Below are 15487 nucleotides of genomic sequence, written 5' to 3'. Positions count from 1 at the left end.
TAAACGCTAAGTTCTTAGGGGGCGAAAGGTTAGGCATATGAATTCATGCGGACTTGGTGTAATTTCCTTCGCATCAAGAAAGATTGAGATGGAGACTATCTATCTATCCTCTTACAAAATAGAACCAAAAAAATCTCATTAAACTAGGTAGTAGTAATGACCTGCTCTCAGCTGTTTTCCTACAAAATAGAGGCAAACAAAAAGAAAACTCATTAAACTAGGTAGGTAGTAATCGGCTCCCAGCATCTTCCTTTCCTCCTCCTCCTCCTCCTCCTCACTCTCACTATCTCTCTCACTATCTCTCTCACTATCTCTCTCATTCCATCCCCAAAACTTCACTTCACATACATAGTAGCAAGTAACTTTTCGCATGAAAAATAATTTCTCAATTGGTACCGATCCTATCCAATCCAATCCAATCCAATCCAATCCAATCCAATCCAATCCAGATACAACTACAACTACAACTACAAATAGAATTCGACAGACATCAAAGCCTACCTATTTCTAGCGCTAATGCTAATGCTAATTAATGCTAGTACTCAATGCCTAACCAGAACTAGAACCAGAATCAGAACCAGAACATGAATAATCCACCCGCCCCATGACCAAAAACCAAAAACCCATATCGGACATCCATCTCATCTCCTCTCATCTAATCTCGGCTCTTTTCGTAATAATATTTACATTTCTCGTTCATCCTTATCCTTTCAACCCTTCATCCTTTCATCCCTGGAAAACTAAAACTGAAAGCTCTCCTTTTGGTTCCTTTAATACCATTTCCCCCCGTCATATCAGTTGCGATTATAGGACTCGTGATAACATGTCCATGTCCGTGTCCGATCTCATCATCATAATCCTCTATACTTGCACCCGCAGCAAAACCAACACCAACACCGGCATCAGCTGTGCTCCCCTTCCTCATTCTTAAATGCCTAGATATTTTCGCCACCCCTGTACCACTACTCATGGGTCTCTCTCTTTCTTTCTCTTGCTCCCCCACTCGCCCTTCAGAATGCATAATCCTAGGCCTCTCAAGTAATTCCGCAATCTCTCTTTCCCCCTCCTCCAGCTCTTCTTGACTCCTCTTCCCATCCCCACCAGTCTCAAGATCCACACCATCCTCCCCCTTAACCGCCCCCTCCAACCTCCTCCACACCCCCGGATCCTTCTCCAACTCCTGCCACGCCTCAATATCATTCCCCCAAAAAGTCTTCCTCATGCTACTCACTCCCACTTCCAACACCGTCACCGCCGCCAAAATAGCAATCAATGTACACCACCACAGTGGATTGCGACCATAGTGATCGATGAACCCATTGCGGACATTGTAAGTGAGTGATTCGGGAGAATAGACGGCGGAAAGGAGGAGGTTCCAAAAAAACCAGCCGCCTATACTGAGGATGAGACCGATAGCTGTGATGTAGGTTTTGCTGTGCATTTCTAGGATACTGTGGAGGAGGAATGTTAGTATTGGATTGTGGGTGAATGGAAAGGGGTATGGAGATGAACTGAAAATGGAAACGAAATTGGAAATGGAATTGCAAATGAAAATGAAAATGAAGACAGAAAAAGAAGAGAGAGGGTATTCAAATACTCACAGAAGTTTCGTAACAATAATAATCACCGCCGCCGTAAAACACAAATTTCCCAACGAATACAAGGTATTATCATCCGTAAATCTTGATTCTCCAAAAAGTCCATACGCCAAAAAGAAAATGATAATCATTTCGCTCGCCGCCATAAAAGTCCAACCAAAGTATTTCTTCAAATTAAAGGCTTCATCACGTTGCCCATACGTGTATAATTCCGGAACAGCAAGAAGCGTTGTAGCCGAAAGATCTTTATCGAATACACCGAGAAAGATAACACATAGTGATGTGAAGAGCGTATTGAACACGGTTAGAGAAGCAGATTCGAAGAGTGAAGTTCCAGAATATCCATTCCATTTTTGATAGATAGCTTGAATCATGTAGAACAGGAATTCTTTCCAGAAAGTGGCCAGGATATATTTTCCCGTGCGCACATAATTCCAATGCCCATGAACGAACAAGAGACGTTGAAGAAATCGAAATTGAGCAATAGAGTAATCGGATATACGAGCTGCTTGAAGACCCTCCTTACCACTGATACCGATTCCCACATGAGCTTCTTGAATCATGGCGATATCATTTGCGCCGTCGCCGATGGCTAGGGTAATAGATTTATTGACTCTGGTCCGAATTTTCTTTACCAACGAGGCTTTTTGACTGGGGCTTGCTCGACAACAAATGACTGAATCGGCTTGGACGACGAGATCAAAGAATAAGAGGGAAAGTGTATGATTCGCATCGATATCCGAAAGAGTTTGTCCGTCCACGACGATAACTGAGTGAGCTACATTTCCATTATTGATATCAACCAATGTGGTAGCCATTCGTTGCTCAACTTCACCAGTAGTTCGATCCAAGATAACGACTTCCGAATAATGTTTGGCGATCCTCGCAGAATGTGCAATATTAATAGCCGTCTCTCGTTTATCACCCGTGAGCATCCAAATCTTAATATTTGCTCTCCTCAATTTATCTACCGTTTCCGGAACACCTTTTTGAAGTTTATCTTCAATGGCGGTAGCTCCCGCAAGATCAAAATCTTGTTCTATCATCTCTCCTGCATTCTCAATCATATTTTGACGATCGACTAGACTCGTTGTGGCATCCAAGTATATCTTCTTCCATCCAGTATACTCCTGTTCTTCCAAGAATCGATAGCCAAATAAAAGAGTTCGAAGTCCCTCACCAGCAAAATCATCAATATGTTGAAAACAACGTTCAAAAACAGCAGCATCATCCAAAACCAATGCTTCATCAACAAACTCATCAAAATGTTCAGTTTGCATAGAAGTTCTAACATCCGATGAAGCGAAAGAAGATCGACCCAAAGCCATTGAAGTTCTCAGAGTTCTATAAGCATCAGCCGATCCATCTAAATCCGGTAATTCAACATCATTCTCTCTTTCCCTCAACCATGTATCAAGCTCATCTCGTATAGGTTGTAATCGAGTACTGGCCATACTTGGTCTTCCACCCCCTATACTTTTTCGACTTCGACTCAGGCTTGATCGTGGAAGATTTATACTAGGTCGACTATAACTCGTCCTAGGACTGCTTTCGCTCATTCTTCGTAGTGCTTCTTCGGCTTCTAAACTCTTTCTTACACTTGATCTTCTCTGAACCTCTGATGCTTTCTGCATAGCTAATGGTGCGAGCTTTAAACGTGGAAGAATAGAAGAATCTGCACCTTTACAAAAGATGCAAATTCTTCCATTAGGAAAACGAACAATAATCGACATTCGCTTTCGCTTACTCGAAAATTCAATCACATCAAGAACTTGATAAGTTTCCGTAATATCCTCGGATTCACTCGGGATGGTCAAAGTAATAGAACGAGCAGGTCTATCTATAACCAAATATCCAAGTTCTTGAGCTGCTTGTACCAAAGCCAATTCATCTGGAGATGCAGCCTGAAATTCAATATGCCCATTTTCTCGAACTTCCGGAAGACATGTATGACAAAGTGCAATGGATAAGAGGAAGAATTTAGCCTTCTTAGTAAATATACCATGAGGTTTACTTTGCATGTATCGAATCATTTCTTCGGTTCGAAATTCAGGTTGAATGCGATTCGGTTGTGCTGATGATCTCCAGATAGATCCTGATCTCCTAGGAATATCGGTGGTTGAGCTATTCAATCTATCATCCTCTGCTTGAGACTGATGACTTCGTTTCTTCGAGAAGTGCTTGGAAACTCCTTTGCCTTTGTTTTTTGACTTCACTTTATCTTCCTCACTCGCAACCAACTCCAGTTCAGCTGCTTCTCGAACTAAATCAAAGTCATGAAGCCAAGCATATCCGGCAACACTGAGTTTTCGAAAACGCATAACATTATCTGTCAATGTACCCGTCTTATCGGAAAACACATAACTGATTTGACCCAAATTCTCGAGAATCGTTGACGTATTTGAAATCATTGGAGTATTCGAAACGGGATCATACATCTCAATATCATGCATGAGAAGTAATTGTCCGACCTTGATAATCTCCAAACTAACATATAGCGAGAGTGGAATCAATGTATTGAAGAGGATAATAAATGCAACAATCGAGTAGCTGAATTTGAAATGCGCTCCTGTCAAATACCAAGAATTATTCTCGACATTATCAGTCCATATTTGATATGCGATGGTACAAAACAAAGCAAGGATAATGACGAATACAACAAGAATAATGACAATATTATTTGCAATCTTTTGCATCTCAGGTGCTTTCGTTCGAGGATTTTTATTGGCGTTCATTCTGATTTTGCACTCTTCGCCCGTGTTGAGGATCATACCAATGGCATTAGGTGTGTTCCTCAAGATGCTCCCTCGGAACACAATCTCATTGGTTGTGAGTGGTAAGGTCTCGCCATCAATCGTAACTCTTCCATCAAAATTGTACAAATCCAGATTAGGATCTTCAATCACAACGTGAGCTCGACAATCAACCAACTTCTCCACAGTTGAGCATTTCTTCACCAAAGGAACCGGAGGTGATTTCGTCTTCAAATTTGTCTCACCATCCAATGCCATGGTTTCGATAAAAGCGATATTATTAGGTCCATCTGCATGTAAAAGGAGAATATCTGCAGGTACCGCTTCATCCCGTTCAAGTTTTATAATATCCCCGACTTTGAGATTTTTCCACTTCAACGTTGCCCAATGTCTTGGTCCAGAAGTAGTCGCTTCAATGTCGATCTCGTACACCGTTTCTGGAATACCCAAGCCCTTCTTGACCCTCTTTGACCGCGGACCTCTAGATCCGATATGAGATTTCTCATTGAAATCTTGAGGTGTGTATGCGGTTAAAACCAATGTTCGATTATTATTCTCAACTTGATCCAATTTATAGCGACGAACGTCATCATATCCCTCCTTAGCCATACTGATCATCACAAAAACTAGAAGTGGAGCAATGGTGGTATAGCTTCCCGTAGGTGAAAGTCCAGGAATCATTTGAAGAATAGAAACAAGTAAAAAGTACGCATTTGCCAGCTTTGAGAATTGGAAGAAAAGCTGTCGGGGTACAAAATTCCATATTGTGTATCGACTAGAGCGAATAGTATTACCGATATATGCAACTCCAGTCCTCTCATCGATTAGCGGGGTCCCTCGAGGACGAGTAGCATCTAAATCAATATGTCGTCCATCTTTCGAAGGAGGTATTTCCCTTTGTCTAAGAACATCCTTCAATATCTTCTCTCTCCAAAACCATTGTGATTTCTTCTTCGCTCTGCGGATAATCGAATCGTCTCCCTTAACCTTGCGCACAAAGCGGTCGTAATTTGGTAAGTCCCTCGTCCCAAAAGCCTTGTTGTCCTTATATCTGGAAGTTCTACTCGAGCTCGTAGGCTGGGTACTCTCACTTGGTGTCTCTTCAATCTCATCATGTACCGGGCATACCGCCGCCGAAGTTTGTGGCTTCTTCCCAACATTCTGCGAAGGCTCCGCTTCCGCGAGTTCGATATGCTCCGGCTTGGGTTCCGAATTGTTCAATCCTCGCGCGAATAAAGTCCGCCGCAATGAATATCCTCTATCCCTCGTCCTCGGCGAAATTGGCGATAACCCTAAAATCCTCCTCCCTTGCCCCGATGTTGTTGATCTGCCATCTGCAGTTGTTTCAGTCCCCGCTACCCTGGTATCGATACTCAAATTCGGAGTCGTAGGTTTCTGACTAGAAGAGTCGACAAAACCTCCTCGTTCTCGTTCTACATCCACCGAGAAGCGCACTCGATGATTCTCTTTATTTGCCGCGAGAGGTGCGGGGTCCATTGTCGCAGGCGGGGCATTCGGATCGTCTGATGAAGTTATTTCGTCGCAAGACGATGCACTCGTACGTTTTGCTCCAATATCACCGGCCATGGTTCCGATTCATCTGTTGTTCCTCATCAAATTCAATATGTTACGAGAACTGCCTCCGTTTCCTTTTCAATTCGATTCAATTTATGCACCGCCTCTCCAGCCACCAGACAATAAGTGCCCTAAAGCTACCAAAGATAAAGGTATAAATCAAGTGTAACCGCAATTGCAATCAAGAATAACTTTGTGGAGCTTGTGCGAAGCAATCAGCGTCTGCGAAATCCTTAACCTAGGTATATGTATATAGTTTTGCGAAACCTTATGGAGGAAAGCCCAAGCTCAAGATCGAATCAACAAAACACACATAACAATGACAATAACAATAACAATAACAATAACAATAACAATAACAATAACAATAATTGATTAATAGAAAAGAAGAGGAAAAAATGCTGTAAAGGTACAGCGATTCGAACGAGTGAGTATACACCGGTACCTACATTGGTTGACGATTCTAATCACAATGTCTGGTGACCTTTAGGTAACGTGAATTTGTAAACAGATACAAGTACCTGGTAGGCAGTCAAAAAAAGAAGTTGGTCAATTCTCCCACCACAATCCAGCCCTGGAGACTGTTTCGTTTCGTTTCGTTTCGTCATTGCTGATTGTTACCCCAAGGTTCTTTTGGTGCCATCTCACTGGTCAGTACGTATTTATGTCGTGTGTACGTGCGACTTCCCCTGCAGAATCTACAGTAATAGAGATCTTAGAGCAGAGGCTCAGTTGTGTAGTCAGCTAAAAGAAATGTTTTACGAGCACCTAGATATACACTAATAGGTATACGCATGCATATATCGTATAACATGAATTGTCATCATACTGAATGTAAATCTCATCTATCTTCATATCTATTCCGTATCAAGCCAGACTCTCAATCCGCGATTTGAAAGAGAGATCCTCTATCCCTTCTTCAAAATCACATGTTATATCCATCCAATTCACACTCTGACACTCTAACCCTCTCACCTAGCACTTTGATACATACATGTAACAAACCTACCGATCTGAACGATTTGTTTATTCGCTTACCATCATATCTACCTTCCAATCTATCCTCCTACCCACATATCTAACATCCAATACATCTCTACTCATATCATTCATATCATCCATCCAACAAAAATCCCATCCATAATCATATTCTCAACACCCATCTACTCATCTACTCATCGATTCATCGATTCATCTACTCCTCCACTCATCCACTCATCCACCCATCCACCCATCCACCCACCGACTACTTAGCCTTACTCCCCAAATCCCCAAATCCCCTTAGATCCAGATCCAGATCCTGCACATATAGGTCATTATATATCCATATCCCAACATCCACACACCCCAAATAACCAAACCCCCAAGCTGAACAGACACTACCTCCAAAATCCACAGCAACTACCCAGGTAATACATGGTCTAGAACAGTCAATAGTCGATATAAGGATTAAAACCTAATATCCAAACTAACAAAATACACTCTCAGACACATCACATCACACAAATCTCACACATCCATCACAAAGCATCTAGGGAGAAACCCACATGCACACACATCATGAATATTAAATTATATGCACATTTTTTTAACTTTACTACTCAAGCTCAAAAAAAGAACAAGACTGAAAAAAATGAAAACAATTTTACAAAATAGATTTTTCCACTATTAAGCCCACCATGATTCATCAATCCATTGCTTCACGCACATGTGCGCCAGCCAGCAAAATAAAAAAAGTACCAAGCAAAATTTGTAAACCCCCCCCCACCATGTTGTTGTTTCCAGATTCAAATATCGCACGCTTTCCCCCTAAAGCTTTCCACCCATCCATTTATATCTTTAATCCAACTACCACACAAAATCTCCATGAGAGAGTTAAGTAAAAACAGTAAAGATGGAACTGATTAACAGACATCAAGTTCAAGAGAGAATGCGCAAGTGCAAAGATGTCAATGAGAAAACGATCGCTGTACCAGACAGGCATGATAGAATTGGGTAAAGTCGTCATGCAAGTCGTGGCGTAAAAAGACAGAAGGAAAATTGGGAATATGAAATCAAGGCTATGCTACAGTGCCCAAAATAGCAAGTGCAAAGTCGAGAGAAGAATCGACATGAAATACCCAAAAGTTGAGACGGCCGTTGACACCTCCCCCCTTTCCGTGCAAAATGAAAATCAACCCAACGCCACCCCCCAAAATCGCTCCAAACAATCTCTAAGCAAAAACACTTTCCGAAATGCAGACATTGATCATCTCAACATCCGTAATTTCAAACTCATTTCCAACAAAGGTCCGAAGTAGCCCTTTCAGGCTCTCGACCAGTTCCAAAGTTCAAAAAGTTGATCTAATCTACTGTGGCATATGCTCAGGCGAAAGACCATCATGATCAACAGGGAATTGAACAAGATTACTCATGTCCATATCCGCCGCTGATTGTTCACCAAAAGCTGGAGAATGAGGATGCATAGGAATATTAAGGGTGTGCTTCTGATACATCTCATTAAGTCCGGTACCATCATCGGAGATGGCCGAATCATTGTGCATACTGTAAACATCGGCAGAAGCACTTCGGTGCATCATTGACATTGGTGGAGATTGATCAACAATTGCTGGGTCTCCGTGACTCATAAACGACAAAGGAGAAACGGATGGAGGAACAAGCGAAGAAGGATCAGGCGACAAGTAAGGCATCGAGTATGGCGTGAAGTTCGAAGCTGGCATTGAAGATGATGTTGGCATCGGTCCTGTCATAGGTCCGTTGTCATTTTGGTGAGGGAAGAAGCCTGGGCTGGCATAATCCGATGGGGAAGTTGTCGTTGCTGCTGACATGGGATATTGTCTGAAATCCATTCCGTAACCCGACGAGGTATCAATTCGTAGATTAGGTCCAAGAGGTCCAAGGTTGTTGGGTTGTTGAGGAATAGGAGCAAAGATATTTGGGTTTCCATGTTGGTGTTGATGTTGATGTTGGTTTTCACCAGGGTGTTGAATGAGGAATGATGGCATTGGGTTGTTAAACATGGAGAAATCGACAGCCATTGGAACGGATCTACTCCTTTGTCTTCTGTGACCAGGTCCACGCGCACTTGGATGAACACCAATACCCCATTGAGACTCTTGGAACATACCAACATGTGCTTGCGCATTGAAATTTGGCTGAGAAGATGGACGGAGACCAGTTGGAGATGCAGGTGCTGAGATAGATAATGGTTGTTGGTGTGTGAAAGGATTGTCGCGTGTGATGAAAGACTCAAGGGAAACAAGCTTGGCTAATTGACCACTAAGAACCTTAGGGTGACCACCTAAGTGATGAACCATGACTTGAGATGCTTGCTGGTCTTCTGTAAAATCACCACATTGGTAAAATCCACCCGATCCAGAAGAGTCCATGAAAAAGTTTGGCGCACGAATAAGTTCAACAACTAATCCACCAGGTCGCGACTCATTATCTCCATTTTCCAGGTAGATATTTTTGATTGACGAAAATGGATACTCAATTTTGTAACCAGCTTGGTCGTTATTGATGTAGTAAGTCATTGTTGACTTATCCGGCGAGTAAAAGATGATGAGGTCCATGGCATTCTGACCAATTCGTCTCCAGGATCCAATACTCAGTGATCTACACGAAAGATGATGAATCACTATTCAATGTTAGCACAAGATCACAATATCAGAAACCTGTAGTTCTACTTACCAACTTTTCCTTGAGGGCCGTGATCACCACCCATAAGCATGTTGCCACTACCATAAGGCATAAGCCCACCTCGGCCCAAAAAGTTACCACCCAGTGACTTTCCTGATTCCATCTCCTGAATCGCAAGGTATTGGCGCATAGTTTCTGGAATTTCACAAGTCTCTCCAGTCTCGATACTCTTCTTTGCCATGAGCTTGATCTTTGCACGTCTGCGAAAGGCAATTAGACTATGCGATGCTTCTTTAGTGTAGGAAAATAACTGACCTGTTTTGGAACCAGATTTGAACAGAACGTTCAGTCATGGTGATATCCTCCGCGATTCTCTCTCTAACTGTAGCCGTAGGTGTTGGGTTTTTATTAAATTCCATTTCCAGAGTAACCAATTGATCTTGTGTAGCTCTCTGTCTCTTCTGGTTCTTTTGTTGTTGGGTTAATGTGCTCTTGCGCGGAGGTCTGCGGGAAGCCGAACTACTCCCAGCCGAGTTCGACGCGGTAGGAGAGGGTGTTGAGAGCATCTTGAGAGCATCTTCTTGCGACATGTCCGACATCTTTTTTGAGTTGTTAGGACCGTAGTCAATTACTTTCGTGTGTTCCTAATAGTTCAATCTTCCTCCAACGTGTTTGTATGTAGTATATGACAAGCGGTTGTCTTGGTTGTCTTTGGTTGCACGAGTCTCTATGATCGTCGAGATGCTATGTGCTTTGTATGCACAGGTTGTTTTGCTGGGTCGAAACCTAAGTGAGAATAAATAAAAGGGTCTTTGAGTAAATCCAAACTTTGATAGGATGGATATATTTCAAAACAAATGCTTCGCTGAATCTTGCAGGAAATATTGTAATGTATGGTATAGATGTGGATAGATGCTCAAGAGATCCGTATGTGAAGCGTCGTAGATTTATGAAGAAAGAGTGTTAAAAGGGTCAAGATGACTCTTCTTTTGACTGTGTGGTTGAATGTAAAGACTGGAAGTGTGAAGTTCGAATCGAAGGAGTGTTCAAGTCAATAATGACTTTATTCTTTTCTCGACAGAAGAATTGTGAATAGGTAGAATGTAAATGTGAATTTGATAGCTGAGAATCCGAAGGAGTGTAATGGACCCGAAGAATCCGATTAAAAGAAAGACAAGAGGGAAAGGGGAGAAAATCACAAGGGGGGGGGAAGAGTTTTGATAGAAGAGACGATGATGAAGTTGTTTTAAGAGAAAGGAAGATTCCACGATAGTAAAAGGGAATAAGACAAAAAAGAGGGAATGGGAAGGGGAAAAAGGCGAGCGGATCAGAGGTGTGGGTATAGTGAATAATAAATTTTAGCGTGATAATGTGGTAGTGTGGTAGTGTGGTAGTGTGGTTTATGTGGTAGCGTGGTGTGTTAAAAAGTCATTTGGTCAACCGTCACCCACTGGGCGAGTTTATTCAATTATTACTGGCTCAACTGAAGTCTGACCAGTCAAAATACACTAAAATAGAGCTAATCCTTGAAACCATCCACCAATCCACAAACCCATAAGTGAACTTTTGAAGCAAGCCGAAGTCCATAACTTACAAGCAAGCTCGCAAGCAAGCAGACAAGCAGAGAAGCAGACAAGCAAGCAAGCAAGAGGTTGAGAACTTATAAGCATCTAGACAAAACAGTAATCGTAAACAAGAAAGAGTCTAACCGACAATTGGTGGTTTGTAGATAGATGTATGTGTGCTGTTAGTAGTCTGTCTTCTCAACTATCTACTGTACTTCGGATAATTGAGGTATTCTATTCACTCTCACTCTATTACCTAGGTACAATACTGACAATATTGTATGTACTAGCAGGATGAGAGAAGAAAGAGAATACATACCTACATCGGTAAGAGAAAGCGAGAGAGGGGGTAAGTGAGGAATTAGAGAGAGTGAATGATTGGAAAAGAGCATAATCACGCGCTCTTGTTTACTCTCCATATTGTCATTCTTTTCTATTCTAGACCTCTCCATCCAGCTAAACCTAGGTACTCGAGTATTCCTCCCTGAAAAACACATCAACTCAACAACGCATACCATTGATTGAATTTGCCAGTTCATACATCCAACGCATGTAGGTACCTTCATGTAGTCCATTGGCACAGTGGATGAGTGGGGATGAGGGGGGTGGTTCTCTCAAAAATAGTAATGCAGTAGTCTCAATTGAATACAGTTAGGTACCGTTTGTCTACTTCTGTTATCCAATACTATCTTCTCATCTACTTGGCTACTTCCTCGCGATCCATATACATACATGAACTGATGAATTAGTATAATCTATCTGACAAACTGATGGACTATTATTTACCATATCGAGTAATCGAATACCGACGCCCATTACGAATGGTAGTTTGACATTACGTTTTGTGCACGATCTAAAGCATCAGACGGACACCAGGACAGGACGGTCTACCGTGTACTAAACGAGGTGAATCTTTCTCTGTCGCTTTCTCTTTCTCTCTATCCAGGATTTGATAAACTCGATCCCTTGATCATTGTATTCCTTTCGAAAATCATACCTCCCCCCCCCCAAGACGCCTGTGCGTGGCCCAGCGGTTTAGTCACCTTCACCAAAACCTTCACCCATGCGAGCACGACCTGGATTGGAAAAAGATCCAAAAAGGGGGTTAAGAAGATCCATGTAAATTGATTAGCGTCATATTCACATGTACTTTTATGTAGAAGTACGCACGTATGTAAAATTTTATGTCCTATGTAAGTTGTTCTTGCATTTTGTATGGCAAGAATAATAATTCCAAGCCCCGCTGCTGCCATTGATGCACTACCCAAGTCCTCCGTAGAGTGGTGCACTACTACCAATCCATACACCAATCGTCGTGTAGTGGCTCTCGTCATCCTGGTTTTGCTCCGCTTCCTCCTCAAACATGGGTATCCCATACCCCCTGAATTGCGTTGTTGCAGATTCCGGACTTTTCAGGATCAGTATCAATCCTCGTTGGTGGCTGGCGGCGAATCCAACCGCCGCATTTTCTTGTCTGGAGTCATCTCTCTTCGGCCTTTGTACATACTTACGGTATGATTGTCGTGGGATAGACGGTGAATGCCCTGGAAGAAGACACCGGATGTGGGCGAATGAATATATCAGTGCCAGTGGAGTGCCAACTTGGGGGTCGAGTCGCACAATGCTCTTGGCATTTATTTTTGTAGAGGATCCGTCTTCTGACTTTCTGGTACCGACCCTCTTCATCCGAGTCCATATGCATCTTTTCCGTACCAATCACCATGCACATCTTTTGCTGCACGTTACTCGATCACTTGTAACTATAACAACATATGCAATCAACCGACCGAGTCATGCAAAGTGTACAGTATAACGCAGTACTTTGTACACCTTTTTCTTCTGACCATGATATGATGTGACCATGTTGCAAGTACATACACAAACGTTGCTAAGATATATGCTTTTCTACAAAGTTGATTGACTGTGAGGATGAAGTTAGGAAGAAGAGAATTATTTGTATTCGAAATCCCAGACTTTGCTTCTTTTCCCCCCTTCGCAAACCATTGAAACCATTCCGAGTTCCATCCATCGTCACATTAAATATCACCCCTGATTCCCTGGAAACCTTAGCTACCCATTCAGCCACGATTTACCGCTCGTTGAAACCAATAACAAGCGCGAATGCCGAAATGTGTAAAAAAAGATGGGACGGAGGGGGAAAAAACATGATGGCATTGGCAATTTGGCATCAACATAAATATTCAAACCTTGATCTAAACACCATTAGCTCGAATGATTTGTTTGACTGGTGACATATCTAGACCGGAGTGAGAATAGTTTGTTGTTTTAGTTGCGAGCCGTACCTAGATGGATATAGCGTATGCTTCGTACCGCATTACCGGCAAACAAAAAGGGTGAACTTTCGAAGCATGCAACAACTTTTGTACCTGCAGCGACTGGCTCGGCGATTGTGCGGGACTCAAGGGCTAACGTGTGGTTCATCTTTTGTATGATTATGCACGATACTCAATGGAGATTAGTTGATGGCCATTGTGGAAGTTCTAGTCAGGAACGCTGCCAGCTTGAAGGGGGGGTGGCCATAGTGATTGTATAAATCGACGAATCAATCCATAAAAGTTCAAACCCCCAAAACAATAAATTGGGGTAGCCTTGTCTTGTCTTGTCTACTATCTACGAAGCTATTCGATCGCTCTCTCGTATCTTTGCGTCTGGGTCTACCGTACATATCGATCAAGAAATGGTTTGTTGTGACTTGTAAGATCGATACGACATTATCCATCGCTGCCCTTGATGATGAGGTAATACTTCGTAGGTATGTATATAAGGTAGCTACGGTACATATTAAATCGGCAATCCCGTCGTCTATTCGTAGGAGAAAAACCAGACCAGAATTGACTTGACCACTAGTGAAACCCTTCAACAATTCAATTGTTCCATTTCAATTCAGAGGATCAAAAGTTTAAATAGTATGAAAACTGAACAATATCTAAGGGATTGGTTGATGCTTTATCACGATAATCAATTTTGGCCTCTTTTTTCTCCTACGAATAGCCCGTTCAGTAAAACCTAGAATCACCTCGGGGCCACTAGAATCATCAGCAACACAAATCACTCTTCTCTTCCACGTACTGAAACAAAAGGATTGAAACCAGTCAGGTAAAGGAAAAGGAAGCCCGTTTTACCATCGTAAGAATTCGTATTGCTCCATCCGAAAGTTTCTGAAGACAGAACCTGTGCGACGCTAACCAGAGATGGATAAAGATGCTATCTTCACCCCCACCAAAAGGGATGCATAAAGGGGTAGGAGGGCATTAGCCTATTTTTCGTGCGGAAAATTGGCCTAAAACGTCAAACCGCAGAGCATAAGCATAGGCATAATGCAAAAGCATGGGATGAGCGGCTCACGTGTTCCGCTTCATTGCGAAGCTCCTCCGATTTTCTCTCCAAAGAAGATGTTGATCTTTTGTCAGTGTTGCGCGTAAGCATCACTCAACCGTGATACTTTTGAGTTTTGACAGGAGATGGGGAGAAGACATTATTGCGAGTTGAACGGAGAAGAACCGAAGAAGTCGAGTAAACCGACCCTATAATATTTCACGAGACCCTTACAATTATGAGGCCATCGCGGCCATTTATCTCGCCGTGAACACCCCTGGTACGCACGGCTATGGATTCCAATGCAAGACACGGTGGTGGCTTTTTATACCTACGCCACTCTCACCGGGATTTTTACAGTCCAAAAAATGATTTGGAAAGTAGCACCGCTGTACCGGCCCTGAATTCCTCGTTTGTCCATTCGTTTTCCGGTGTTTTAAGCCCGAAAAATCGCGAGATCTACCTAGGTATTCTTTGTGGTAGGTAGTATCTATAGATCCACAATACTATCTGCTAATCAGCTTACCACTGCGCCAAAAATAACCACACAAATACTCAAATATATTATGTCATGTTGTTGTTCCTCTTTGATGCATAACACCACTAGCAAAACATAAGCTGGGATTCTCTATTCTATCTGCCAAGTTCAGACGACAATCATTACATGGTTCTCCCAGTTCCATGCTTGGCTTTCCCAATGGAGGTTATGAGGTTGTTCCCTCCCCACAAGATCTACTGCCTCCACCCGACTGTCAAATCGGTGTCGCATAAACTTCGAGAAGGACTTGTTGAGGCTCGACCGTTATCATAATAATGTTTTCAATGCGGCCTGTCTCGCTTTCGATTAGTCGAATATAGAGAACAAAGCGAGACGAACTTGTTGTTTTGAGTTAACTCTAAGTCGAAACGAGGAAGATAAGGTTTCCCAGATCTTCTGGCTAAGAAGAGACTGTGGGCCTATTTCTCCAGCCAAGCGGTGACTATGGAACATCCATTACATGTATAACAAGGCTCAGTG

The 15487-nt window shown here is 42.5% G+C and overlaps 3 protein-coding genes across 3 annotated transcripts; all 3 read right to left on the bottom strand.

Annotated features, from left to right (window-relative positions):
- Positions 1 to 718: 718 nt before the first annotated feature.
- Positions 719 to 5938, bottom strand: EAF01_003043 (uncharacterized protein; the record flags this gene model as incomplete). The annotated part of the gene is made up of 2 exons (XM_038911297.1): positions 719 to 1451; positions 1602 to 5938. The coding sequence occupies 2 exons, from the start codon at positions 5936 to 5938 to the stop codon at positions 719 to 721; spliced, it is 5070 nt and encodes a 1689-aa protein (XP_038772532.1).
- Positions 5939 to 8274: 2336 nt separating this feature from the next.
- On the bottom strand, positions 8275 to 10167 carry EAF01_003042 (uncharacterized protein; the record flags this gene model as incomplete). The annotated part of the gene is made up of 3 exons (XM_038911296.1): positions 8275 to 9566; positions 9620 to 9828; positions 9884 to 10167. 3 exons carry the CDS (start codon positions 10165 to 10167, stop codon positions 8275 to 8277), a joined length of 1785 nt encoding a protein of 594 aa, XP_038772531.1.
- A 2226-nt stretch (positions 10168 to 12393) lies between these two features.
- On the bottom strand, positions 12394 to 12835 carry EAF01_003041 (uncharacterized protein; the record flags this gene model as incomplete). The annotated part of the gene is given in 2 exon segments (XM_038911295.1): positions 12394 to 12628; positions 12645 to 12835. The coding sequence occupies 2 exon segments, from the start codon at positions 12833 to 12835 to the stop codon at positions 12394 to 12396; spliced, it is 426 nt and encodes a 141-aa protein (XP_038772530.1).
- Positions 12836 to 15487: the final 2652 nt, after the last annotated feature.

Source organism: Botrytis porri (genome assembly GCF_014898465.1).
Source record: "Botrytis porri strain MUCL 3234 chromosome Unknown BPOR_004, whole genome shotgun sequence".
Lineage (NCBI taxonomy): Eukaryota > Fungi > Ascomycota > Leotiomycetes > Helotiales > Sclerotiniaceae > Botrytis > Botrytis porri.
Note: the sequence above shows the minus strand (reverse complement) of the source record. Positions and strands in the feature narration are given on the sequence as shown.